This window comes from Bufo gargarizans, unplaced genomic scaffold (genome assembly GCF_014858855.1).
Source record: "Bufo gargarizans isolate SCDJY-AF-19 unplaced genomic scaffold, ASM1485885v1 original_scaffold_1768_pilon, whole genome shotgun sequence".
Classification (NCBI taxonomy): Eukaryota; Metazoa; Chordata; class Amphibia; order Anura; family Bufonidae; genus Bufo; species Bufo gargarizans.
This window is the reverse complement of record NW_025334506.1, coordinates 108,238-135,342: the sequence shown is the minus strand read 5'-3', so window position 1 is coordinate 135,342 and position 27,105 is coordinate 108,238. Positions and strand designations below refer to the sequence as shown.

Sequence of the window (27,105 nt, the reverse complement as noted above, 5' to 3'; positions counted from 1 at the left end):
GAGGGAGCCGCATCTTACTGTTAACTCTTTCCGGACCGCTGTATGGAAAGGGTTAAACGGCTGACATCCATTCACAGATGTCAGCCGTTTATACCAGAGTGTCAGCAATGTGCTGACACTCTGGTATAACCACTGTACACCAACGATTATTCGGCGGGAGGTGGGCGGGGGATCGCGATCCCGCCTGCCGCACCGCCCGCCTCCCGCACCGCCCGCAACCCCCCCTGCACCTCCCACCAGGCTAAAATCATTCAGAGGTGCAGAGGGGGTGATAAATAGATACAAACCTGATTCCAAAAAAGTTGGGACACTAAACAAATTGTGAATAAAAACTGAATGCAATGATGTGGAGACGGCAAATGTCAATATTTTATTTGTAATAGAACGTAGATGACAGATCAAACGTTTAATCCGAGTAAATGTATCATTTTAAAGGAAAAATACGTTGATTCAAATTTTCATGGTGTCAACAAATCCCCAAAAAGTTGGGACAAGTAGCAATAAGAGGCTGGAAAAAGTGAATTTGAGCATAACGAAGAGCTGGAAGACCAATTAACACTAATTAGGTCAATTGGCAACATGATTGGGTATAAAAGGAGCTTCTCAGAGTGGCAGTGTCTCTCAGAAGCCAAGATGGGTAGAGGATCACCAATTCCCACAATGCTGCGCAGAAAGATAGTGGAGCAATATCAGAAAGGTGTTACCCAGCGAAAAATTGCAAAGACTTTGCATCTATCATCATCAACTGTGCATAACATCATCCGAAGATTCAGAGAATCTGGAACAATCTCTGTGCGTAAGGGTCAAGGCCGTAAAACCATACTGGATGCCCGTGATCTCCGGGCCCTTAAACGAGACTGCACCACAAACAGGAATGCTACTGTAAAGGAAATCACAGAATGGGCTCAGGAATACTTCCAGAAACCATTGTCAGTGAACACAATCCACCGTGCCATCCGCCGTTGCCAGCTGAAACTCTACAGTGCAAAGAAGAAGCCATTTCTAAGCAAGATCCACAAGCTCAGGCGTTTTCACTGGGCCAGGGATCATTTACAATGGAGTGTGGCAAAATGGAAGACTGTTCTGTGGTCAGACGAGTCACGATTCAAAGTTCTTTTTGGAAATCTGGGACACCATGTCATCCGGACCAAAGAGGACAAGGACAACCCAAGTTGTTATCAACGCTCAGTTCAGAAGCCTGCATCTCTGATGGTATGGGGTTGCATGAGTGCGTGTGGCATGGGCAGCTTGCATGTCTGGAAAGGCAACATCAATGCAGAAAAATATATTCAGGTTCTAGAACAACATCTGCTTCCATCCAGACGTCATCTCTTTCAGGGAAGACCCTGCATTTTTCAACAAGATAATGCCAGACCACATTCTGCATCAATCACAACATCATGGCTGCGTAGGAGAAGGATCCGGGTACTGAAATGGCCAGTCTGCAGTCCAGATCTTTCACCTATAGAGAACATTTGGCGCATCATAAAGAGGAAGGTGCAACAAAGAAGGCCCAAGACAATTGAACAGTTAGAGGCCTGTATTAGACAAGAATGGGAGAGCATTCCTATTTCTAAACTTGAGAAACTGGTCTCCTCGGTCCCTAGACGTCTGAGTGTTGTAAGAAGAAGGGGAGATGCCACACAGTGGTGAAAATGGCCTTGTCCCAACTTTTTGGGGATTTGTTGACACCATGAAATTCTGATTCAACATATTTTTCACTTAAAATGGTTAGAGTTGAGCGTACACCTGGATGTTCGGGTTCGAGAAGTTCGGCCGAACTTCCCGAAAATGTTCGGGTTCGGGAACCGAACCCGATCCGAACTTCGTTCCGAACCCGAACCCCATTGAAGTCAATGGGGACCCGAACTTTTCGGCACTAAAAAGGCTGTAAAACAGCCCAGGAAAGGGCTAGAGGGCTGCAAAAGGCAGCAACATGTAGGTAAATCCCCTGCAAACAAATGTGGATAGGGAAATGAATTAAAATAAAAATTAAATAAATAAAAATTAACCAAAATCAATTGGAGAGAGGTCCCATAGCAGAGAATCTGGCTTCACGTCACCCACCACTGGAACAGTCCATTCTCAGATATTTAGGCCCCGGCACCCAGGCAGAGGAGAGAGGTCCTGTAACAGAGAATCTGGCTTCATGTCAGCAGAGAATCAGTCTTCATGTCATAGCAGAGAATCAGGCTTCACGTCAGCCACCAATGCAACAGTCCATTGTCAGATATTTAGGCCCAGCACCCAGGCAGGGGAGAGAGGTCCCGTAACAGACAATCTGGCTTCATGTCAGCAGAGAATCAGTCTTCATGTCATAGCAGAGAATCAGGCTTCACGTCAGCCACCAATGCAACAGTCCATTGTCAGATATTTAGGCCCAGCACCCAGGCAGAGGAGAGAGGTCCTGTAACAGACAATCTGGCTTCATGTCAGCAGAGAATCAGTCTTCATATCATAGCAGAGAATCAGGCTTCATGTCACCCACCACTGCAACAGTCCATTTTCATAAATTTAGGCCCAGCACCCAGGCAGAGGAGAGAGGTCCCGTAACAGACAATCTGGCTTCATGTCAGCAGAGAATCAGTCTTCATATCATAGCAGAGAATCAGGCTTCACGTCAGCCACCAATGCAACAGTCCATTTTCATATATTTAGGCCCAGCACCCAGGCAGAGGAGAGAGGTCCCGTAACAGAGGATCTGGCTTCATGTCAGCAGAGAATTAGTCTGCATGTCATAGCAGAGAATGAGGCTTCACGTCAGCCACCAATGCAACAGTCCATTGTCAGATATTTAGGCCCAGCACCCAGGCAGAGGAGAGAGGTCCCGTAACAGAGGATCTGGCTTCATGTCAGCAGAGAATTAGTCTGCATGTCATAGCAGAGAATCAGGCTTCACGTCAGCCACCAATGCAACAGTCCATTGTCATATATTTAGGCCCAGCACCCTGGCAGAGGAGAGAGGTCCTGTAACAGAGAATCTGTCTTCATGTCAGCAGAGAATCAGTCTGCATGTCATAGCAGAGAATCAGGCTTCACGTCACCCAACATTGGAACAGTCCATTGGCATATATTTAGGCCCCGGCACCCAGACAGAGGAGAGGTTCATTCAACTTTGGGTAGCCTCGCAATATAATGGTAAAATGAAAATAAAAATAGGATTGAATGAGGAAGTGCCCTGGAGTACAATAATATATGGTTAAGGGGAGGTAGTTAATGTCTAATCTGGACAAGGGAAGGACAGGTCCTGTGGGATCCATGCCTGGTTCATTTTTATGAACGTCAGCTTGTCCACATTGGCTGTAGACAGGCGGCTGCGTTTGTCTGTAATGACGCCCCCTGCCGTGCTGAATACACGTTCAGACAAAACGCTGGCCGCCGGGCAGGCCAGCACCTCCAAGGCATAAAAGGCTAGCTCTGGCCACGTGGACAATTTAGAGACCCAGAAGTTGAATGGGGCCGAACCATCAGTCAGTACGTGGAGGGGTGTGCACACGTACTGTTCCACCATGTTAGTGAAATGTTGCCTCCTGCTAACACGTTGCGTATCAGGTGGTGGTGCAGTTAGCTGTGGCGTGTTGACAAAACTTTTCCACATCTCTGCCATGCTAACCCTGCCCTCAGAGGAGCTGGCCATGACACAGCTGCCTTGGCAACCTCTTGCTCCTCCTCTGCCTTGGCCTTGGGCTTCCACTTGTTCCAATGTCACATTTGGGAATGCTCTAAGTAGCGCGTCTACCAACGTGCGCTTGTACTCGTGCATCTTCCTATCACGCTCCAGTGCAGGAAGTAAGGTGGGCACATTGTCTTTGTAGCGTGGATCCAGCAGGGTGGCAACCCAGTAGTCCGCACACGTTAAAATGTGGGCAACTCTGCTGTCGTTGCGCAGGCACTGCAGCATGTAGTCGCTCATGTGTGCCAGGCTGCCCAGGGGTAAGGACAAGCTGTCCTCTGTGGGAGGCGTATCGTCATCGTCCTGCCTTTCCCCCAGCCACGCACCAGTGATGGGCCCGAGCTGCGTTGGGTGCCACCCCGCTGTGACCATGCTTCATCCTCATCCTCCTCCACCTCCTCCTCATCCTCGTCCTCCTCGTCCTCCAGTAGTGGGCCCTGGCTGGCCACATTTGTACCTGGCCTCTGCTGTTGCAAAAAACCTCCCTCTGAGTCACTTCGAAGAGACTGGCCTGAAAGTGCTAAAAATGACCCCTCTTCCTCCTCCTCCTCCTCCTGGGCCACCTCCTCTTCCATCATCTCCCTAAGTGTTTTCTCAAGGAGACATAGAAGTGGTATTGTAACGCTGATAACGGCGTCATCGCCACTGGCCATGTTGGTGGAGTACTCGAAACAGCGCAACAGGGCACACAGGTCTCTCATGGAGGCCCAATCATTGGTGTTGAAGTGGTGCTGTTCCGCAGTGCGACTGACCCATGCGTGCTGCAGCAGAATCTCCACTATGGCCTGCTGCTGCTCGCACAGTCTGTCCAGCATGTGCAAGGTGGAGTTCCACCTGGTGGGCACGTCGCATATGAGGCGGTGAGCGGGAAGGCCGAAGTTACGCTGTAGCACAGACAGGCGAGCAGCGGCAGGATGTGAACGCCGGAAGCGCGAACAGACGGCCCGCACTTTATGCAGCAGCTCTGACATGTCGGGGTAGTTGTGAATGAACTTCTGCACCACCAAATTCAGCACATGCGCCAGGCAAGGGATGTGCGTCAAACCGGCTATTCCCAGAGCTGCAACGAGATTTCGCCCATTATCGCACGTCACCAGGCCGGGCTTGAGGCTCACCGGCAGCAACCACTCGTCGGTCTGTTGTTCTATACCCCGCCACAACTCCTGTGCGGTGTGGGGCCTGTCCCCCAAACATATGAGTTTCAGAATGGCCTGCTGACGTTTACCCCGGGCTTTGCTGAAGTTGGTGGTGAAGGTGTGTGGCTGACTGGATGAGCAGGTGGAAGAAGAGGAGGAGGAAGCCGAGAAGGAGGAGGTGGCAACAGGAGGTAAAGAATGTTGCCCTGCGATCCTTGGCGGCGGAAGGACGTGCGCCAAACAGCTCTCCGCCTGGGGCCCAGCCGCCACTACATTTACCCAGTGTGCAGTTAGGGAGATATAGCGTCCCTGGCCGTGCTTACTGGTCCACGTATCTGTGGTTAGGTGGACCTTGCTACAGATGGCGTTGCGCAGTGCACACTTGATTTTATCGGATACTTGGTTGTGCAGGGAAGGCACAGCTCTATTGGATAAGTAGTGGCGGCTGGGAACAACATACTGTGGGACAGCAAGCGACATGAGCTGTTTGAAGCTGTCTGTGTCCACCAGCCTGAATGACAGCATTTCATAGGCCAGTAGCTTAGAAATGCTGGCATTCAGGGCCAGGGATCGAGGGTGGCTAGGTGGGAATTTACGCTTTCTCTCAAATGTTTGTGAGATGGAGAGCTGAACGCTGGCGTGTGACATGGTTGAGACGCTTGGTGACGGAGGTGGTGGTGGTGTTGGTGGTACATCCCCTGTTTTCTGGGCGGCAGGTGCCAACGTTCCTCCAGAGGCGGAGGAAGAGGCCAAGGCGGCAGCAGCAGAAGAGGCCGAGGCGGCAGCAGCAGAAGAGGCCGAGGCGGCAGCAGCAGAAGAGGTAGCAGGGGGAGCCTGAGCGACTTCCTTGTTTTTAAGGTGTTTACTCCACTGCAGTTCATGCTTTGCATGCAGGTGCCTGGTCATGCAGGTTGTGCTAAGGTTCAGAACGTTAATGCCTCGCTTCAGGCTCTGATGGCACAGCGTGCAAACCACTCGGGTCTTGTCGTCAGCACATTGTTTGAAGAAGTGCCATGCCAGGGAACTCCTTGAAGCTGCCTTTGGGGTGCTCGGTCCAAGATGGCGGCGGTCAGTAGCAGGCGGAGTCTCTTGGCGGCGGGTGTTCTGCTTTTGCCCACTGCTCCCTCTTTTGCTACGCTGTTGGCTCGGTCTCACCACTGCCTCTTCCTCAGAACTGTGAAAGTCAGTGGCACGACCTTCATTCCATGTGGGGTCTAGGACCTTATCGTCCCCTGCATCGTCTTCCACCCAGTCTTGATCCCTGACCTCCTGTTCAGTCTGCACACTGCAGAAAGACGCAGCAGTTGGCACCTGTGTTTCGTCATCATCAGAGACGTGCTGAGGTGGTATTCCCATGTCCTCATCATCAGGAAACATAAGTGGTTGTGCGTCAGTGCAGTCTATGTCTTCCACCGCTGAGGAAGGGCTAGGTGGATGCCCTTGGGAAACCCTGCCAGCAGAGTCTTCAAACAGCATAAGAGACTGCTGCATAACTTAAGGCTCAGACAGTTTCCCTGATATGCATGGGGGTGATGTGACAGACTGATGGGGTTGGTTTTCAGGCGCCATCTGTGCGCTTTCTGCAGAAGACTGGGTGGGAGATAATGTGAACGTGCTGGATCCACTGTCGGCCACCCAATTGACTAATGCCTGTACCTGCTCAGGCCTTACCATCCTTAGAACGGCATTGGGCCCCACCATATATCGCTGTAAATTCTGGCGGCTACTGGGACCTGAGGTAGTTGGTACACTAGGACGTGTGGATGTGGCAGAACGGCCACGTCCTCTCCCAGCACCAGAGGGTCCACTAACACCACCACGACCATGTCCACGTCCGCGTCCCTTACTAGATGTTTTCCTCATTGTTATCGTTCACCACAACAACAAAAATATTATTTGGCCAAATGTATTGTATTCAAATTCAGCTGAATATAAATTTGAGGCCTAGTATTTAGGCGCTGGGTGACAGGTATAGATTTACTGACAGAATTAGACTTGGAAATACACAGTAGCGGGTGTGTGTGAAGTTATTCTGAATGACCCTATGTGCACCTTGAATATTATATACCCTTTTAGGGATAGATTTAAAATAGCTCTGATACAGCAGAAACCACAAAATTAGGAAATTGCTAAATTGGGAATTGTATTTCAACCCAGAACAAAAAATGTGCTTTGACGGACACTAAATAACTTGCCCAGCCAGAACAGTACAGCAGTAACGACAGATTTAGCGGGATATAAATTTGAGGCCTAGTATTTAGGCGCTGGGTGACAGGTATAGATTTACTGACAGAATTAGACTGGGATATGGCCAAAAAATAACCACACTATTGCTGGTTAAATGCACTTGGTGTGACAGCTTGACCAACCACACTACTGAGGGTTAAATGCACTTGGTGACAGGCGCAGCTTGCCCCTGATGTAGTATATGGCCAAAAAATGAACAGACTATTGCTGGTTAAATGCACTTGGTGTGACAGCTTGACCAACCACACTACTGAGGGTTAAATGCACTTGGTGACGGGCGCAGCTTGCCCCTGATGTAGTATATGGCCAAAAAATAAACAGACTATTGCTGGTTAAATGCACTTGGTGTGACAGCTTCACCCTGATGTAGGCTTTAGCCAATAAACAACCACACCATTGAGGGTTAAATGCACTTGGTCGCAGCTTGTGCTGGCGCACCACAAGACACAAAATGGCCGCCGATCACCCCAGAAAAAAGTGACTGACAAACGGTCTGGGCAGCCTAAAAACAGTGAGCAATTGAGTATCAGCAGCTCAATGATCCACAGCTGCCGATCGATCAGTTAATCAAGTCCTTTGGAGGAGTTAATCTGCCTAATCTCGCCCTACTGTCGCAGCCGCAACCTCTCCCTACGCTAATCAGAGCAGAGTGACGGGCGGCGCTATGTGACTCCAGCTTAAATAGAGGCTGGGTCACATGGTGCTCTGGCCAATCACAGCCATGCCAATAGTAGGCATGGCTGTGATGGCCTCTTGGGGCAAGTAGTATGACGCTTGTTGATTGGCTGCTTTGCAGCCTTTCAAAAAGCGCCAAGAAAGCGTCACAAAAGCGCCAAGAAAGCGACGAACACCGAACCCGGACTTTTACGAAAATGTCCGGGTTCGGGTCCGTGTCACGGACACCCCAAAATTCGGTAGGAACCCGAACTATATAGTTCGAGTTCGCTCATCCCTAAAAATGGTACATTTTCTCAGTTTAAACTTTTGTTCCGTGATTTATGTTCTATTCTGAATAAAATATTAGAAGTTGGCACCTCCACATCATTGCATTCAGTTTTTATTCACGATTTGTATAGTGTCCCAACTTTTTTGGAATCCAGTTTGTATTTTCGGCACAGGGACCGCGGCGATCAGAAACTGCAGAAATCGCAACAAACCGCAGGTCTGAATTGACCTGCAGTTTGCTGCGATCGCCGATACGGGGGGGTCATATGACCCCCCCCCAGCATTGTGACAGGATGCCGGCTGAATGATTTCAGCCGGCATCCTGTGCGGATTAACCCCTGGGGCTTTTTTTTTTTTTCCTCCCTTCCTGGATAGATGGTTAGGGTCCTTTCATTGAATGTAAGAGGGCTCCGTGAGAGGGTTAAAAGGTTTGCTATCCTTGAGTGGATCAAGAGGTTTCTGTCAGCCATCGTCTGCCTCCAGGAGACACATTTAGATAAAGAATCAGTAAGGTGGTTGGAGAGGAGATGGATGGTGGCGGGATATCATTCGGTATATACTACCTATTCTAGAGGGGTCTCGATTTTGATACATAACAAGATTAAATTTGAGGCTCTGGCATGTGAGGCCGACGATTGTGGGAGGTACCTCTTTCTACATTGTTATGTAGAGGGGAAAAAAACCGTACTCGCAAATATATATATTCCACCACCATATAAATCAGATGTTTTGTACCAATTGTATAGATTTATGTTGAATGAACGGAAGGTATTGGAAAAAAAAACTACAAGAGGCTGGAATGGTATGTATGAGATACCCTACTGTACTTAATAAGAGAGTTTGGGAGGAAGAACAAGAAAAGTTGAGGATATATCAATTAGAAAAAAGTAGGAAAGAATTGCTCCTTCAGGGGATTAAGCTGGCCTCGGAGGGTGAAAAGGTCGGTAAAATATTAGCAAATATAGTGAGAAATCAAAAAGGGAAATCATGGATCGGCGCGATTAAAGATAAAACGGGAAAACTACTCACCGTACCTGAAGATATTAAAAAAGTGTTTGGGGACTATTTCCAAGAGCTATATAAGTCCAGGGTACAATACTCAAAACAAGAGTTAGATTCCTATTTAGATAAGATTGCTTTTAATAGGATATCTGAGGTTCAAAAAGAATTTTTGGAAAAAGAAATAACAGTGGCAGATATAAATTCAGCTCTGGGTAAGGTTAAACCTGAGAAAACACCAGGTGGAGATGGGATCCCCTTTGAAATATATAAAAACTTTTCACAGTATTAGTTCCAGAATTAAAAATAACACTGGACGAGGTTCGAAAATTAGGTGACTTACCGAGTTCTATGAAGGAAGCAATTATTACACTAATCTTAAAAAAGGGGAAGGAACAAACAGACCCCGGCTCATATAGGCCTATATCCCTTTTGAATACGGATGCGAAAATTTTGGCAAAAGTTTTAGCAGATAGGCTCTCTAGGGTTATTAAAGAAATAATAAATAAAGATCAGACAGGTTTTATACCGGGCAGAACAATATACTCCAACATAAGAAGGCTATTCCTTAACATTGAAGCTAATAGATCAGATGCAGGGGAAAAAGCGATACTCTCATTGGATGCCCAAAAGGCATTTGATTGCATTGAATGGGAGTATCTATGGGCAGTATTAAGGAGATTTGGCATAGGGGAAGGATTTATAGGGTGGATTCAGTTAATTTATCGTAACCCTAGGGCTAGAGTGGTTGTGGATGGGAGCTTGTCCCCCCCGTTTGCCTTATCACGTGGCACAAGGCAGGGATGCCCTCTCTCCCCATTACTATTTGCAATTGCAATTGAACCCCTGGCAAATATAATAAGAAACGATAGGGAGATTAAAAGTTTTACATATGTGGGTGGAGAAGAAAAATTGTTGATGTATGCAGATGATATTTTACTTTTTTTGCAAAACACTGGGGAACAGTTTAACAAAGTGGTAGAGATAATAGATAAGTTCGGGTTCTTTTCCGGTTTAAACATCAATTGGGGTAAATCACACATGTTATTATTAGGAGAGGGGCAACCACAGAGAGACACACGGGTGCACGTTTTAAAGACACGAAAATTTCAAATATCTCGGTATACAAATCTCCGGAAATATAGAAGAATATGAAAAATTAAATGTTCTCCCCTTAATAAAAGAATTAAGAACTAAAATACACATATGGAAAAGACTACCAATGTCAATGCAGGGCAGGGTAAATTTAATAAAAATGGTCTTTCTCCCAAAGATACTTTATGTATTGCAAAATGCCCCAGTAAGAATACCACAAAATACTTTTAAACTATTTGATAGACTAATGGGGGATTTTATTTGGAAGGGTGCGATTCCTCGGATAAAGAAGGAAGTCCTTCAGCTCCCAGTGAAAGAAGGAGGACTAGCGGTTCCCAATCTATTTTTCTACTACTTAATAACACAATACGGGAATATAAAGGATAGCTTAGATAGTCAGATGGGTAGACAAGAATTAAATAGATGGGGATGGAAAGAAGAATTTAATCACTTAGAGGTGTTGGAGTCAGGTTTTTTTGGGAAAACAAATACTAGTAATAGGATATTAAATTTGCTAGAATACGTATGGGCGGAAATTAAGAAGATATTGGAGATTAAAGGGTTTTTGAAGTTTACACCGATATGGAAAAATCTTAATCTAAAGGAATTGGAAACAATAAGAGATTATATAGATTGGGAAAAAAAAGGAGTGAAATATCTAGAACAGATTTTCGAGGGAGATAAGCTGAAGGACTTTAATATAATGGTGTCGGAATTCGGGATCCCCCATAGTGACATGTATAAATATTTCCAGCTTAGGAATGCATTGCGGATAGTGGTACAGGAGGATAGGTATAGAAGGGAAACATCAGATATGCTGGACACGTTTATTGTAGCAGGGGAAGGAGGTGGAATAACTGCAAAGAGATATAGGATCTTGATGGAGGAAAAAAGAAAAACAATTACAATGCTTGCCGTGAAGAAATGGGAGAAAGACTTAGATTCCTTTACAGAGGAAAAATGGAGAGATGCCCTTAGAAATTATGCGACAATTTCGGATAGGGGTTCGCATAAGATCTCACAATTCTTTATAATACATAGATTACATCGATCTCCATGGATGTTAAAAAGAATGGGCGTGAGACCAACAGATAAATGTTCAAAATGTTGGGAGGAGAGAGCTGATTTGATACACTGCTTTTGGAGGTGTCCCAAGCTTCACAGATATTGGACAGAAATTATGGAAACTGTGTTTTTGTTACTGAAGGTCCGATTGCCAAATGACCCAGTAATTTGTATTTTAGGGGCAACTGAACATTTGAAATTAAATAAAAATATACGATTGGTTTTGAACAAAGTATTATTTCAGGCTAGAATCCTTATACTTAGGAAATGGATAACGGTAGATTTTTTTCTCTCTCTCTACGCCCCTCCCCCCCCCCCTTTTTTTTTTTTCTGGGGGTGGGAGGGCGGGTGATGGGAGTTGGTTGGGAAAGGGGAGAAAGAAAGAAAAGAATGAAAGATGAACAGTAATTATCAACTGTCAATAATTTTTTCACATATTGTCGGGGTAATGTTTTTCTATGGATGTATTTATTGTACGAAATCGAAATAAAGATATATTTAAAAAAAAAAAAAACCCTGGGGCGCCACAATCTCACTTTAACCACCTCCCGACCGCCTAACGCGCCGATGCGTCCGGGAGGTGGTTGATTTATTCCTCCTGGACGCATCGGCGCGTCATCTCGCGAGACGCGAGATTTCGTCACAGCCGGCCCGCGCATGCGCATCGCGGGCAGGCATTTCGTAGCTAAGTATTTAGTCAGCAACCTGCCGGCCAATGATCACGGCTGGCAGGTTGCTGATTTTTAAAAAAAACAGTCAGAAGCCAGATAACCCATCATATTAGTAAATATGATGGGGTTATATGGCTGCTGTGCTCCTCTGCTCCTTCTTTTGGTCGGTTGGTTCCAGCAGAGGAGCAGAGGAGCACACATCACTGTGAGTACCCACCAACACCACACTTAGCCCCCAGATCACCCCCCTGAACCCCTATTAACCCTTTGATCGCCCCTGTCAATCACTAGTGAAAGGAAAAAAGTGATCAGTGCAAACTGTCATTTTTTTTTTTCACTGGTATTGACCGTTAGGTTTTAGGTATAGTTTAGGCCCCTTGGTTAGGTAGTTTAGGGATCAGTTAGCGCCCAGCCCACCGCACCGCAGTCCGTTATTCGCTGATTAGCGTATCGCTAATCAGCATTTGTACTTTTATAGTATCTGGAAGTGATCAAAACTGATCACGGTCAGATCTATAATTGTATTAGTGTCACCTTAGTTCGCCCTCCACCCAAAACGCAGTGTTTGCCCGATCAGGCCTGATCGGTCGCCCACACGTGCGTTCGCCCACACCCGCCCCACCGCAGTGACAAAAAAAAATTTTTTTTTGATCGCTGCACATTCACTTTACACACACTGCGGCGATAAAAAAAATCACTCCGGTACTTCGCTAGCCTCCCCTTTGTAAGACAGGCTTGCTTTTTTTTTCTTGGGTAGTCTCAGGGAATACCCCTAAATTTAGTTGCCCACATGTCAAACAGGGGGTATTCTTCTGAAGAGGCCTACAGGCTTCTGACCCAGTCGGATGAGGAATGGGAACACTCATCTGATGAATCTAGCGGGTCAGAATATGAACCTGTAGAAAGCAGTGGCAGTCTGACCCAAAGTTCGGACGAGGAGGCTGAGGTCCCTGATAGCACCAGGCGTACCCGGCCCCGTGTCGCTAGACCGCAGGTTGCGCAGGATCCGCTTCAAGAGCAGCAGAGTGGGGCTGGTGTTGTCGGATTACGTGGTGAGGCATACACCAGCAGCCCAGCCCTCCCTGGACCTAGTACCAGCACTGCCGCAGAACATGGTGAAGTAGCGAGCACCAGAAGGGCAGTTGAAGCTGGTACGGTGGCACGTGCAGTAGTGACCCCGTCGCAGCCACCGCAAAGACGTGCCCGTAGAGCCCCTAGAATCCCAGAGGTGCTGGCAAACCCTGATTGGCAGTCCCCAACTTCAGCCGCACCTGTAGTTTTCCCTTTCACTGCCCAGTCTGGAGTTCGGGTTGAGACAGCTTAGATCGGTTCGGCCCTGGGATTTTTTTAGCTGTTCTTGACTGCGGAGCTCTTAGACTTAGTTGTGGCAGAGACAAACCGGTATGCCACTCAATTTATAACCGCTAACCCGGGAAGCTTTTATGCCCAGCCTTTCCGGTGGAAACCAGTCCAAGTTTCCGAAATTAAAACTTTTTTGGGCCTCCTCCTCAACATGGGTCTAACTAAAAAGCATGAATTGCGGTCATATTGGTCCACGAACCCAATTCATCACATGCCCATGTTCTCTGCTGCTATGTCCAGGACACGATTTGAGACCATCCTGCGTTTCCTGCACTTTAGTGATAACAGCACCTCCCGTCCCAGAGGCCACCCTGCTTTAGACCGGCTCCACAAAATTCGGCCCCTCATAGACCATTTCAACCTGAAATTTGCAGATATGTATACCCCAGAGCAAAACATCTGCGTAGACGAGTCCCTGATACATTTTACCGGGCGCCTTGGCTTCAAACAATACATCCCAAGCAAGCGCGCCCGGTATGGGGTCAAATTGTATAAGCTCTGTGAAAGGGCCACAGGCTATACACACAAATTTCGTGTCTATGAGGGAAAAGATCAGTCCCTGGAGCCGGTCGGTTGCCCTGACTACCTGGGGAGCAGTGGGAAGATAGTCTGGGACTTGGTGTCACCCTTATTCGGCAAGGGGTACCATCTTTATGTGGACAATTTTTACACAAGTGTGGCCCTCTTTAGGCATTTGTTTCTAGAACGGATTGGCGCCTGTGGTACCGCGCGAACTAGTCGCGCGGGCTTCCCCCAACAGCTCGTTAGCACCCGTCTTGCAAGGGGGCAGAGGGCCGCACTGTGTAACGAAGAACTGCTCGCGGTGAAATGGAGAGACAAGCGTGACGTTTACATGCTCTCCTCCATTCACGCAGACACGACAATACAAATTGAGCGAGCAACCCGTGTCATTGAAAAGCCCCTCTCAGTCCACGACTATAACCTTCACATGGGAGGGGTGGACTTCAATGACCAGATGTTGGCTCCGTATTTAGTTTCCCGCAGAACCAGACGCTGGTATAAGAAGGTGTCTGTATATTTAATTCAATTGGCTCTGTACAATAGTTTTGTTCTCTACAGCAGTGTTTCCCAACCAGTGTGCCTCCAGCTGTTGCAAAACTACAACTCCCAGCATGCCCGCACAGCCAAAGGCTGTCCAGGAATGCTGGGAGTTGTAGTTTTGCAACAGCTGGAGGCACACTAGTTGGGAAACACTGCTCTACAGTAAGGCTGGGAGAACTGGATCCTTCCTCAAATTTCAGGAAGAGATCATCGAGAACCTCCTGTACCCAGGAGGTTCCGTGGCCCCATCCACCAGTGTAGTTAGCCGTCTACACGAGCGACATTTCCCCAATGTTGTTGCTGGTACCTCAACCCACCCGTCACCCCGAAAAAGATGTTGTGTCTGTAGCAGGAGTGGAATAAGGCGTGACACCCGCTATTTCTGTCCTGACTGCCCTGACCACCCTGCCCTATGCTTTGGAGAGTGTTTCCGGAAGTACCACACACAGGTACACCTAGCATAGGGATCATCTCACCAGGACAGGCACACAGGGCTATTAGGGCCCATTCACTCACACAGCTGCTGCAAACGTCTCCTTTCACCTGGGACAAAGTGCATAACGCACTTCGCCACATCTTTGGGCGATTTGCGCTTTGCACATTGACCCATGGGGAAGGAGAGGTTTGTTCTATAAAGGTAAAAAAACAAAAAAAAAACACCAGTAAGCAAACACGTTAATGTTTAGTTCAAAAAGTTAAAGTTTACATGTTCTGTTCCAAAGTTAATAAAATTATTGCGTTGCTGCTTGTTTTTCCTATGCTTTGGCAAACACTTTGTATGTAAAAAAATAATAATAAAAAAACCCGGCAATGATTTATTCATCCACATCGATTGATGTGAATGGAGAAATCTGGTTTGCCAGGGCATACGAGCTAAGTGGGTATGGATGTTAGGCGGAGCTCCTATGTCCTGGCAGACGCTTTTCCCCTCCTTTTTTTTTTTGGCAGAGATTTTTTCATCCACATTGATCGATGCGAATGAAGAAATCTGTGCCATTCATTTTTTTCTTTCAGCCCAGAGGCTGAACGGAAAAAAAATATCTCATTACCTGTATGCTCAATATAAGGAGAATAGCAGAAACTCCTAATGCTGGCCATACATGTAATGATTGCGGAGACCCTCAAATGCCAGGGCAGTACAAACACCCCACAACTGACCCCATTTTGGAAAGAAGACACCCCAAGGTATTCGCTGAAGGGCATATTGAGTCCATGAAAGATTTACATTTTTGTCCTAAGTTAGCAGAAAGTGAGACTTTGTGAGAAAAAACAAAAAAAAAATCAATTTCCGCTAACTTATGCCAAAAAAATACATTTCTATGAACTCGCCATGCCCCTCATTGAATACCTTGGGGTGTCTTCTTTCCAAAGTGGGGTCACATGTGGGGTATTTATACTGCCCTGGCTTTTTAGGGGCCCTAAAGCGTGAGAAGAAGTCTGGGATCCAAATGTCTAAACATGCCCTCCTAAAAGGAATTTGGGCACTTTTGCAGCCTAGATGCGCAAAAGTGTCACACATCTGGTATCGCCGTACTCAGGAGAAGCTGGTGAATGTGTTTTGGGGTGTCATTTTACATATACCCATGCTGGGTGAGAAATATCTTGGTCAAATGCCAACTTTGTATAAAAAAATGGGAAAAGTTGTCCTTTGCCAAGATATTTCTCTCACCCAGCATGGGTATATGTAAAATGACACCCCAAAACACATTCCCCAACTTCTCCTGAGTACGGCGATACCAGATGTGTGACACTTTTTTGCTGCCAAGGTGGGCAAAGGGACCCACATTCCAAAGAGCACCTTTCGGATTTCACCGGTCATTTTTTACAGATTTTGATTGCAAAGTACTTCTCACACATTTGGGCCCCTAAATTGCCAGGGCAGTATAACTACGCCACAAGTGACCCCATTTTGGAAAGAAGACACCCCAAGGTATTCTGTGAGGGGCATGGCGAGTTCCTAGAATTTTTTATTTTTTGTCGCAAGTTAGTGGAATATGAGACGTAAGAAAAAAATAAAAATAAAAAATCATCATCATTTTCCGCTAACTTGTGACAAAAAATAAAAAGTTCTATGAACTCACTATGCCCATCAGCGAATACCTTAGGGTGTCTACTTTCCGAAATGGGGTCATTTGTGGGGGTTTTCTACTGTCTGAGCATTGTAGAACCTCAGGAATCATGACAGGTGCTCAGAAAGTCAGAGCTGCTTCAAAAAGCGGAAATTCAAATTTTTGTACCATAGTTTGTAAATGCTATAACTTTTACCCAAACCATTTTTTTTTTTTGCCCAAACATTTTTTTTTTATCAAAGACATGTAGAACTATAAATTTAGCGAAAAATTTATATATGGATGTCGTTTTTTTTGCAAAATTTTACAGCTGAAAGTGAAAAATGTCATTTTTTTGAAAAAAAATCGTTACATTTTGATTAATAACAAAAAAAGTAAAAATGTCAGCAGCAATAAAATACCACCAAATGAAAGCTCTATTAGTGAGAAGAAAAGGAGGTAAAATTCATTTGGGTGGTAAGTTGCATGACCGAGCGATAAACGGTGAAAGTAGTGTAGTGCCGAAGTGTAAAAAGTGCTCTGGTCATGAAGGGGGTTTCAGCTAGCGGGGTTGAAGTGGTTAAACTCATGACATACCGGTACGTCATGGGTCCCTAAGGGGTTAATCAACCAACCTACCAGTAACTGGCCCCCTCACACCCCCCAAATGCACATTTCTCCAGTCCAACTGTCCAAACAGAACCAGGGGGCGGGCTAGTATACTGGCACTGGGATGAGTGAGATGGTGCCTGGGATGGATCCCACCCAGTTTAATCAACCAACCTACCAGTAACTGGTTGGTTAATTAAACTGGATCGGGATCCATCCCAGTCTGGTAGGTTGGTTGATTAAACTGGATCGGATCCATCCCAGGCACCATCTCACCCGTGCCAGTGTACTAGGCCGCCCTGGTTCTGTTTGGAGTCAGTTGGACTGGAGAAATGTGCATTTGGGGGGATTTTTACTTGTACATGTTGCTTTGCCACTTGCATTTGTTTACAATATGGGACGTTAAAGTCAGCAAGTGTCATGTGGGGGGGGGCCTTATTGTTTTCCGCCCCAGGGCCCCATAATATTTCACCTAGAACTGGCCCTGGATGTGTATACCAAGTTTCGTTGAAATGGGTGGTTGCATTTTTTAGTTTTCGCGGAACATAGATACACACACACATACGTCCTTTTATATATATATACTATATTCTAACTATATATTTTTTTATTTTATTTTCTGTATTATATTTAGATTATTATTATTTTTTCATTCACAGGGAAGGGGTATGGGTGTCTGATGGGGTTAACTGCAGCGGAGGGGGAAGGGCAGGCACAGCTCACTGGTCACACAGCTCCCCAAACATCAGGGAGCACAAAGGAAGGGCTGTGAATGTGTGAGGGGGACTGAAGGGGTTAACTCTGCAGCTGAGGGGGAAGGGAGGGCAAATCCATAGCTCCTTTCTCCTCAGCGCTGGAGAGGAGACTGACAAGCAGCTCCGATCTCCTCAGCAGTTAGGAGTATACCGCGGAGGGTTTATAGCGCACACTCTCCAGCTCCTCAGCACTGTCTGTATTGACTGACCAATCACAGCGAGCATCAGACGGGGACAGCTGTGATTGGACACAACACCTATGACAGAGACAATCAGCTGATGTCACTGTCCTGTCACTGTCCGTTTACTCAGGACAAGAATGCTGGGTCCTAGTGCCTGAAGTACCTGCAAGTTAGGAGGAGCATTCTCGTCCAAGGTCCTGAATGTGTTAATTCATCTTTTTTTTTCAACAATTCTATGTAGATGGTTCTCACTGCTTTTTGGTTCTTTGCTTTCGGGGAGAATCTGGGTGACAACCGTGACCCTTGCTCCAACCTATAGAGGATGGTCACCATTTGACATTGCTGGACACTAACGCTCCTTTAGAAAATGACGTGGCCATCTTAATTGAAGAAACCGTGCAAAATATTATACAGCTACACAATGACCTCCGCCTGCTGATCGGGCGCGGTGAAGTCACACGTCACGCCCCGAAAGTTTTTCCTTGATAACTGCTACGTGTATAAGGACATTAAATGTAGATTTACATGGCCCAATGTTCGGGCAGAACGCTCGTTACCGACAATCGTCCCGTCTAAAGGTGCCGCAGATCACCTGATGAACAAGCAACACGTTCGTTCATTGGGTGAAATGATCGGAGTCGAGGACGCCTCAATCATCGTTCCCGGGCAGCAGACGGTGCTCTCTAATCAGCTCTCTACTGCCCAGGAGCAATCATTTTGTATGGGGACGAGCGATAGAAGCAGCGATCCCTCCTCCTCATACTGTGGAGGAGATCGCTGCAGGTAAATACAGAGCTTCACCTCCACTGAACAAGCAGCCGACTGTCCTCGCCCGGGGTAAATCCACCCTTAGTCTCTCGGTACATCTGCCGAACACCTTGGAGTAAAACCTCAGCGCTGCGCATTATTCCTTACACACGTCTTATGAATGTAAATGGCGCTCCTACTATTACTGGATCTATAAAGAAGCTTCAAACTCTTCCAGGTTGTCTTCTGTGTCCTAATGGTTGGATTCTACATGGAGACGACTGTTATTACTACTCAGATGTAACAGAGAGAACATGGAACCAGAGCCGGGATCAGTGTGAGAAGATGGGAGCTGATCTACTGGTCATAAAGAACCAGGAACAGCAGGTATGGCGTCTATGTCCATGTACAAGGAGATTATAGGAGGAGAAGACCGGCCGCAGTCCGCTGTGTCATCACATCTAGTTATATCTGTCATGTCAGGATTGTTCCTCATTTATTACAGGAGTTTATACGGAGAGATCTCAGACAGCGGAGAGAGGACACATACTGGATAGGACTTCACCATGATGGAGACGGCTGGAGATGGGTGGATGGAGAACATTATAACAGCGGCTTGTGAGTGACCTCCTGACACTAGCACACACTGGTCATTACTGGGAATATAGATAATCACCGGGGTCTGGACTTCTCTTATAATTACTGATTTCTCATCATTTCTCCTTGTTTTATTCTCTTGTTGCTCAGGATCCAGATACAATCATATTCATCAGGACGCTGTGTATCAATGACTGATTCTGGTTATTATCAGGAGAACTGCAGATCTCCTAACAGATGGATCTGTCTGAAGAAAGCCGTGAGGATCTGACCTTTATGTAATGTACATGAAGCTGAATAAAGTTATAAAAACGTTCCATTAGATCTGTGGGTTCGGGCGACTGCAGACACGGCAGATTTGTTACAGACATTTCTGTCTCATTCCTCTGAGTGGAGCCGGCAGAGAATCATCAACTTGATAATTGGAACAAATTTTTTAAGATTTAGAAATTTCTCTAAGAAATCCAACAATCTTTTTCTGCATCAAAATAACAGAACATTAACCCATAGAGGACCCTCACCATACATGTACGGCGCTGGTGGACGTGACTTAAGGACTAGCACAGTACATGTATGGCGGGCTGATCGGGCGGGTGCAGGAGCTGCTCCCGCCCGATCAGCGGCACAGACTCGGCAGTCACTGACAGATGTCCGTGAACGGCTATGCCACTTCCTAGGCCAGTGATGTCACATTCATCGGTCACATGACCCAGATGCTGCTGAGTCCCATTCAAGTGAATGGGGCTGAGCTCAGTGGCGTAGCTATCAGGGAAGCGACGGCTTCGGGGCCCGAGCTCAGAAGGGGCCCCAGAGCAGTAGTGGATGTTTTCATTAGATCTAGGGCCGCCCCTGCTCACAGCTCCTGCACTTTATAGAAGCAGATGCCACTTACAGCAGCAGCGCTGGAGCTCCTCCCGCTGAAGGTCCGCACTCGGTGAGGAGCAGACACAGTATCATGGCGTCTCCTCCTCCTCCTATGGCCGCTCTCAGGCTGGGATCCGCAGTACTGCACACCACTTGCCAGCACTGCTTTCTGTTTTCTATTGGCTGGCAGCTTCCTATGACATCAGCTGCCAGCCAATAGCAGAACTTTATGGGATCAAGCCCCACCCACCAGTGTGAAGCCACTGTAGAGCAGGCTGGCTGCTCCAGCACTCAGAGCTCTAGAATGCCCCCCCCCCCCCCATGTGTCCTGTTCTCTGACCCCCATAGTAGGTTACTGATTAACCCCTCCACTGCTGTCCCTGGATGGCAGCTACTTCTCCAGGCTGCCTGTGAGGACCAGACATCAGCTGTCTACAGGAAAGGTAAGTGTCTGTGTATAACTACTTGTATGTACATGTGTGTGTAATGTGTGTGTATGTATGTATATATATATATATAGTATATATGTCCATATACAGTATGTGGTGAGTGCGTCCATGTATATGAGGAGTGTGTGTATGACTGCGTCCATTAAGTTGGGGAGGGGTCCTGCACAAGTATTTGCTGTGGGGCCCAGTCAGTTCTAGCTACGCCCCAGGCTGAGCTGTAATACCAGGAACAGCCAGTATACGATGTACAGCGCTGTGCTTGGTCACCTCTTCATACAGCTGATCGGCGGTGGGGGGGCCGGGAGTCAGACTCCTACCGAACTGATATTGATGCTCTATCCTCAGGACGGCCATCAATATAACAATCCATTTTATGTGGTTCCAAAGATTGTTGAACGTCTCTAATATCATTTCACAGTGAGGGATATCAATGTAAGTGACTATGTCAGCAGTATCTAGAACAGTGATGCCGAACCTACGGCCCGCGGGCCAAATCCTGCTGACGGAGCTGTGTCATGCGGCCCGTGCAACTCCCTGGAAAAAGTCTAAGGCGTACCAATACGCCTTAGACGTTTCCCTCACGTTCATCAGCACAGTGAGCGCCAGAGGCAGCGCAGCGATGCTCCCTGTGCCTGAAATAACCAATAGCAAAGCTCCTTACAGCAAGGTAAGGCGCGCGCCAGAGCAATACAGGTCCTGCAACAGAGGAAGTCGGCGGGAGCTGGAAGGAGGAGGGGCCGGCTCCAGGGGTGGCTGTTGTAAGGAGAGCGGGCGCCCTGCCCGAGGACCTTGGGAAGCATGACAGGGCCGCTGGAGAGGTAAGGAGCCGTGGACTCATGTGACTGGTCCCCAGTGACCCTGCACCCCCCTCCTCCTGTCACCCCACTAGTGACCCTGCTCCCCCCCTCCTCCTGTCACCCCAATAGTGACCCTGCTCCCCCCTCCTCCTGTCACCCCACTAGTGACCCTGCTCCCCCTCCTCCTGTCACCCCACTAGTGACCCTGCTCCCCCCTCCTCCTGTCACCCACTAGTGACCCTGCTCCCCCCTCCTCCTGTCACCTCACTAGTGACCCTGCTCCCCCATCCTCCTGTCACCCCACTAGTGACCCTGCTCCCCCTCCTCCTGTCACCCCCACTAGTGACCCTGCTCCCCCCTCCTCCTGTCACCCCACTAGTGACCCTGCTCCCCCTCCTCCTGTCACCCCATTAGCGACCCTGCTCCCCCCTCCTCCTGTCACCCCACTAGTGACCCTGCCTCCCCCTCCTCCTGTCACCCTACTAGTGACCCTGCTCCCCCCTCCTCCTGTCACCCCACTAGTGACCCTGCTCCCCTTTCCTCCTGTCACCTCACTAGTGACCCTGCTCCCCCCTCCTCCTGTCACCCTACTAGTGACCCTGCTCCCCCCTCCTCCTGTCACCCCACTAGTGACACTGCTCCCCCTCCTCCTGTCACCCCACTAGCGACCCTGCTCCCCCCTCCTCCTGTCACCCCACTAGTGACCCTGCTCCCCCTCCTCCTGTCACCCCACTAGTGACACTGCTCCCCCTCCTCCTGTCACCCCACTAGCGACCTTGCTCCCCCCTCCTCCTGTCACCCCACTAGCGACCCTGCTCCCCCCTCCTCCTGTCACCCCACTAGCGACCCTGCTCCCCCCTCCTCCTGTCACCCCACTAGCGACCCTGCTCCCCCCTCCTCCTGTCACCCCACTAGTGACCCTGCTCTCCCCTCCTCCTGTCACCCCACTAGTGACCCTGCTCCCCCCTCCTCCTGTCACCCCACTAGTGACCCTGCTCCCCCCTCCTCCTGTCACCCCACTAGTGACCCTGCTCCCCCTCCTCCTGTCACCCCACTAGCGACCCTGCTCCCCCCTCCTCCTGTCACCCCACTAGCGACCCTGCCTCCCCCCTCCTCCTGTCACCCCACTAGTGACCCTGCTCCCCCCTCCTCCTGTCACCCCACTAGCGACCCTGCTCCCCCCTCCTCCTGTCACCTCACTAGCGACCCTGCCTCTCCCTCCTCCTGTCACCCCACTAGTGACCCTGCTCCCCCTCCTCCTGTCACCCCACTAGTGACCCTGCTCCCCCTCCTCCTGTCACCCCACTAGTGACCCTGCTACCCCTCCTCCTGTCACCCCACTAGTGACCCTGCTCCCCCCTCCTCCTGTCACCCCACTAGTGACCCTGCTCCCCCCTCCTCCTGTCACCCCACTAGCGACCCTGCTCCCCCCTCCTCCTGTCACCCCACTAGCGACCCTGCTCCCCCCTCCTCCTGTCACTCCACTAGCGACCCTGCTCCCCCCTCCTCCTGTCACCCCACTAGCGACCCTGCTCGCCCCATCTCCTGTCACCACACTAGCGACCCTGCTCCCCCCTCCTCCTGTCACCTCACTAGTGACCCTGCTCCCCCTCCTCCTGTCACTCACTAGTGACCCTGCTCCCCCCTCCTCCTGTCACTCCACTAGCGACCCTGCTCCCCCCTCCTCCTGTCACCCACTAGTGACCCTGCTCCCCCCTCCTCCTGTCACCCCACTAGTGACCCTGCTCCCCCCTCCTCCTGTCACCCCATTAGTGACCCTGCTCCCCCTCCTCCTGTCACTCACTAGTGACCCTGCTCCCCACTCCTCCTGTCACCCCACTAGTGACCCTGCTCCCCACTCCTCCTGTCACCCCACTAGTGACCCTGCTCCCCCCTCATCCTGTCACCCCACTAGTGACCCTGCTCCCCCTCCTCCTGTCACCCCACTAGTGACCCTGCTCCCCCTCCTCCTGTCACCCCACTAGTATCACGATCGGCGTGACTATCACATACGTGACACAGAGGGAGGGAAAGAGGAAGGCCCTGCCCAAGTGAGAGGGAAGGTGGTGACCCCTGACTCACCTTGCGGCTGGTACCTGGCTGCCCTGACGTCCCTAGACGGGTTCCTCACCCGTACGCCGATCACGTGCCTAAAACCCTGGCTTTCCCTAAGATGAGCCCTAGATAGTGAACAGGGCGGTGGGAACACTAGTCCGCACCACTAGCTCTAAAGGAAAACACCAAGGGGAGGACAGACAATACAGACTAAACATATAATCCCAGGTGGGCGACAACAGGAGACAACAAAAGCCCAACAGGGATCCGGAGGGTAGCACTCTGGAACAACAACCAGGATTCACAGCTCCAGTGGGTCAGTATAGAAGTCCAGGCAGGAAGCTCTATAACTGGCAACTAGAGAAGTGTGAGAGGAGAATATAAGGAGGTTGGGAGTGGCAGACAAGAAACAGCTGAGGAGGAGAAGCTACGGATCCCTGAGTGAGACAAAAAGGATTGCAAGGCAAACACAGAAAACAATCACTAAGAAACAACGTGATCTTTAGACATAGAGCGCGCAGCCACCCGCTGCGACTTCCTGACCCCGGGTATAACGGAGTCAGACGTGGCTCTTGACACCCTCGTGACAGTACCCCCCCTTTCACGAGGGGCCTCCGGACACTCAGGACCAGGTCTCTCAGGATGAGAGGCATGGAAAGCCTGAATTAACCTGTTGGCGTTTACCTCTGACGCTGGAACCCACATTCTTTCCTCGGACCGTAACCCCTCCAATGCACCAGATACTGAAGAGAGCGGCGGACCCGACGAGAATCAACAATTCTGGATATTTGAAACTCCAGATTACCATCCACAATAACAGGAGGAGGTGGCAGCGGTGATGGTTCTAGAGGTGGAACATACTTCTTGAGTAACGACTTATGGAAGACGTTATGGATCTTAAAAGTCTGAGGTAGCTCCAGGCGAAAAGCCACAGGGTTAATGACGGCTACTATTTTATAAGGACCAATGAAAATAGGACCCAGTTTCCAAGAGGGAACCTTCAACTTAATATTCCTAGTAGACAACCACACATAGTCATTCACTCCTAGGTCCGGACCTGGCGACCGTCTCTTATCAGCCATGCATTTATATTTACCACTCATATTTTTCAAGTTAGCTTGCACCTTCTGCCATACCGATGAAAGAGATGAAGAAAACCGTTCCTCTTCGGGAACCCCAGAAGACCCCCCCTCTTTGAAAGTACAAAATTGGGGATGAAAACCGTATGCACCAAGAAATGGTGACTTGCCAGTGGATTCCTGACAGCGATTATTTATGGCAAACTCGGCTAACGGTAAATATGATGACCACACCTCTTGGTTTTCAGACACAAAACACCTTAAATATGTTTCTAGGTTTTGGTTGGTACGCTCAGTCTGTCCATTCGACTGAGGATGGAAAGCTGAGGAAAAGGACAAGTGTACCCCCAAACGGGAACAAAAAGCTTTCCAAAACTTAGAAATAAACTGGGTTCCCCGATCCGAAACCACATCGGAAGGGACCCCGTGAAGCTTCACGATTTCACTGATAAACACCTGAGCAAGAGTCTTAGCATTAGGAAGTGCGGGTAGCGCAATAAAGTGTACCATTTTGCTAAACCTGTCTACTACTACCAAGATAACTGTTTTACCCGCAGACAAAGGTAAGTCAGTGATGAAATCCATTGATAGATGTGTCCATGGCCTATTGGGGATGAAAAGTGGCAATAAAGACCCTGCTGGACGTGTATGAGAGACTTTCGCGCGTGCACAAGTAGAACAAGTAGACACGAAAATCCATTACATCCTGACGCAACCTTGGCCACCAAAAACGACGAGACAATAGCTCCAAGGTTGCTTTACTACCCGGGTGCCCAGCAAGTGCCGAAATTATGATGTTCCTTTAATAATTCAAGACGCAGGTTTAACGGTACAAACAATTTCTCTGAGGGGCAAGAGGCCGGGGCGTCCCCCTGGGCCTCTAACACCTTTCCCTCTAGAACAGAGTGTACAGCAGAGACAACCACTCCTCTTTGTAAAATAGGTACCGGATCACTAACATTACCCCCTCCCGGGAAACTACGAGCTAATGCGTCTGCCTTGGTATTTTTTGCCCCAGGACGATAGGTGATTACAAAGTTAAATCTGGTAAAGAATAGCGACCACCTAGCTTGTCTAGGGGTGAGACGCTTAGCCGATTCTAGGTACAGAAGGTTTTTGTGATCCGTAATCACCGTGACGGGGTGGATTGCTCCCTCTAAGAAGTGACGCCACTCTTCAAACGCCAGTTTAATCGCCAACAGTTCCCTATTTCCAATATCATAGTTCTTTTCTGCTGTAGATAACTTTTTGGAAAAGAAAGCGCAAGGACGCCATTTGCCAGGAGACGGACCCTGAGACAATACAGCCCCCACTCCCACCTCTGACGCATCTACTTCAACAATAAAAGGCTGGGAGACATCAGGTTGAATTAGAACAGGTGCCGAGGTAAATCTCTCTTTTAGAGAGGAAAATGCAATTTTAGCGGCGTCAGACCATTTAGAAAAATCAGTCCCCTTCCTAGTCATGTCAGTAAGGGGTTTAACGATCACTGAATAATTTTTAATTAACTTTCTATAGAAATTTGCGAAACCCAAAAACCGTTGTAGAGCTTTAAGGTTCTCAGGAAGATCCCAATCTAAAATTGCCTGGACCTTCCTAGGATCCATACGGAAACCTGAAGCAGATAATAGATATCCCAGGAACTGTATTTCCTGAACGGCGAAGACACATTTTTCAATTTTCGCATATAATTTATTCGTCCGTAGGACCTGCAGTACTTGCCTGACATGTACTTCATGTGTTTTCAGATCAGCCGAATAAATTAAGATATCATCTAGGTATATGACTACAAACCTGCCGATGAGATGACTAAAAATATCATTAACGAAATGTTGGAAGACAGCAGGGGCATTGGTCAGACCGAAAGGCATGACTAAATTTTCATAATGCCCCTCAGGGGTGTTAAAAGCTGTCTTCCACTCATCCCCTTCCTTGATACGAATCAGATTGTAGGCCCCCCTAAGATCAAGTTTGGAGAACCACCTAGCACCCGCAATCTGATTAAAAAGGTCAGGAATGAGAGGAAGAGGGTATGGGTCTCGGATGGTTATCCGGTTTAGCTCACGGAAATCTAGGCAAGGACGCAGGCCCCCATCTTTCTTTTTAACAAAGAAAAACCCTGCAGCCACGGGTGAAGAAGAGGGTCTGATGTGTCCCTTAGCCAGACTCTCGGAGATATAATCTTTCATGGCTTGTCTCTCGGGACCCGAAAGATTATACAACCTGGACTTGGGTAATTTTGCACTGGGAATCAGGTTAACCGGGCAATCATAAGGACGATGAGGTGGTAGCTTCTGACAACCCTTTTCAGAAAAAACGTCCTCAAAGTCCGAAATAAATGTAGGTAGGGAAGCTATGGAGGCGATTAAGCAATTGTTATTTAAGCAATTCTCTCTGCAATGCTCACTCCACTCCAATATCTCCCTGGCCTGCCAATCCACCACTGGATTGTGCGCTACCAACCAGGGAAGACCCAATACCACAGGAGAGGGAAGGCCCTCCAGAACGTAACATGAAAGACACTCATTATGGTGGTCCCCTACCCGAAGGTGTAAGTTATGGACAATGTGAGTGAGGTTTCTCTGAGACAGAGGAGCAGAATCAATAGCGAATATGGGAATAGGTCTCTGCAGCGTACAGAGAGACAAACCCATAGTGCGGGCAAAAT

General features: G+C 48.4%; 1 protein-coding gene across 2 annotated transcripts in view; it reads left to right on the top strand.

The window, feature by feature from the left end:
• LOC122923592 (killer cell lectin-like receptor subfamily B member 1B allele B) overlaps window positions 1–19,523 on the top strand; it is a 42,505-nt gene extending 22,982 nt beyond the window's left edge. Inside the window, exons 5-7 of one of the 2 annotated variants that reach the window (XM_044274450.1) lie at window positions 18,835–18,983; window positions 19,102–19,214; window positions 19,344–19,523. In XM_044274450.1, the coding sequence (XP_044130385.1) occupies window positions 18,835–18,983; window positions 19,102–19,214; window positions 19,344–19,464 (383 nt within the window). In that variant the 3' untranslated portion in view covers window positions 19,465–19,523. The remainder of the gene's footprint in view (window positions 1–18,834; window positions 18,984–19,101; window positions 19,215–19,343) is intronic. The other variant, XM_044274451.1, reaches the window with a different exon arrangement.
• Window positions 19,524–27,105: the final 7,582 nt, after the last annotated feature.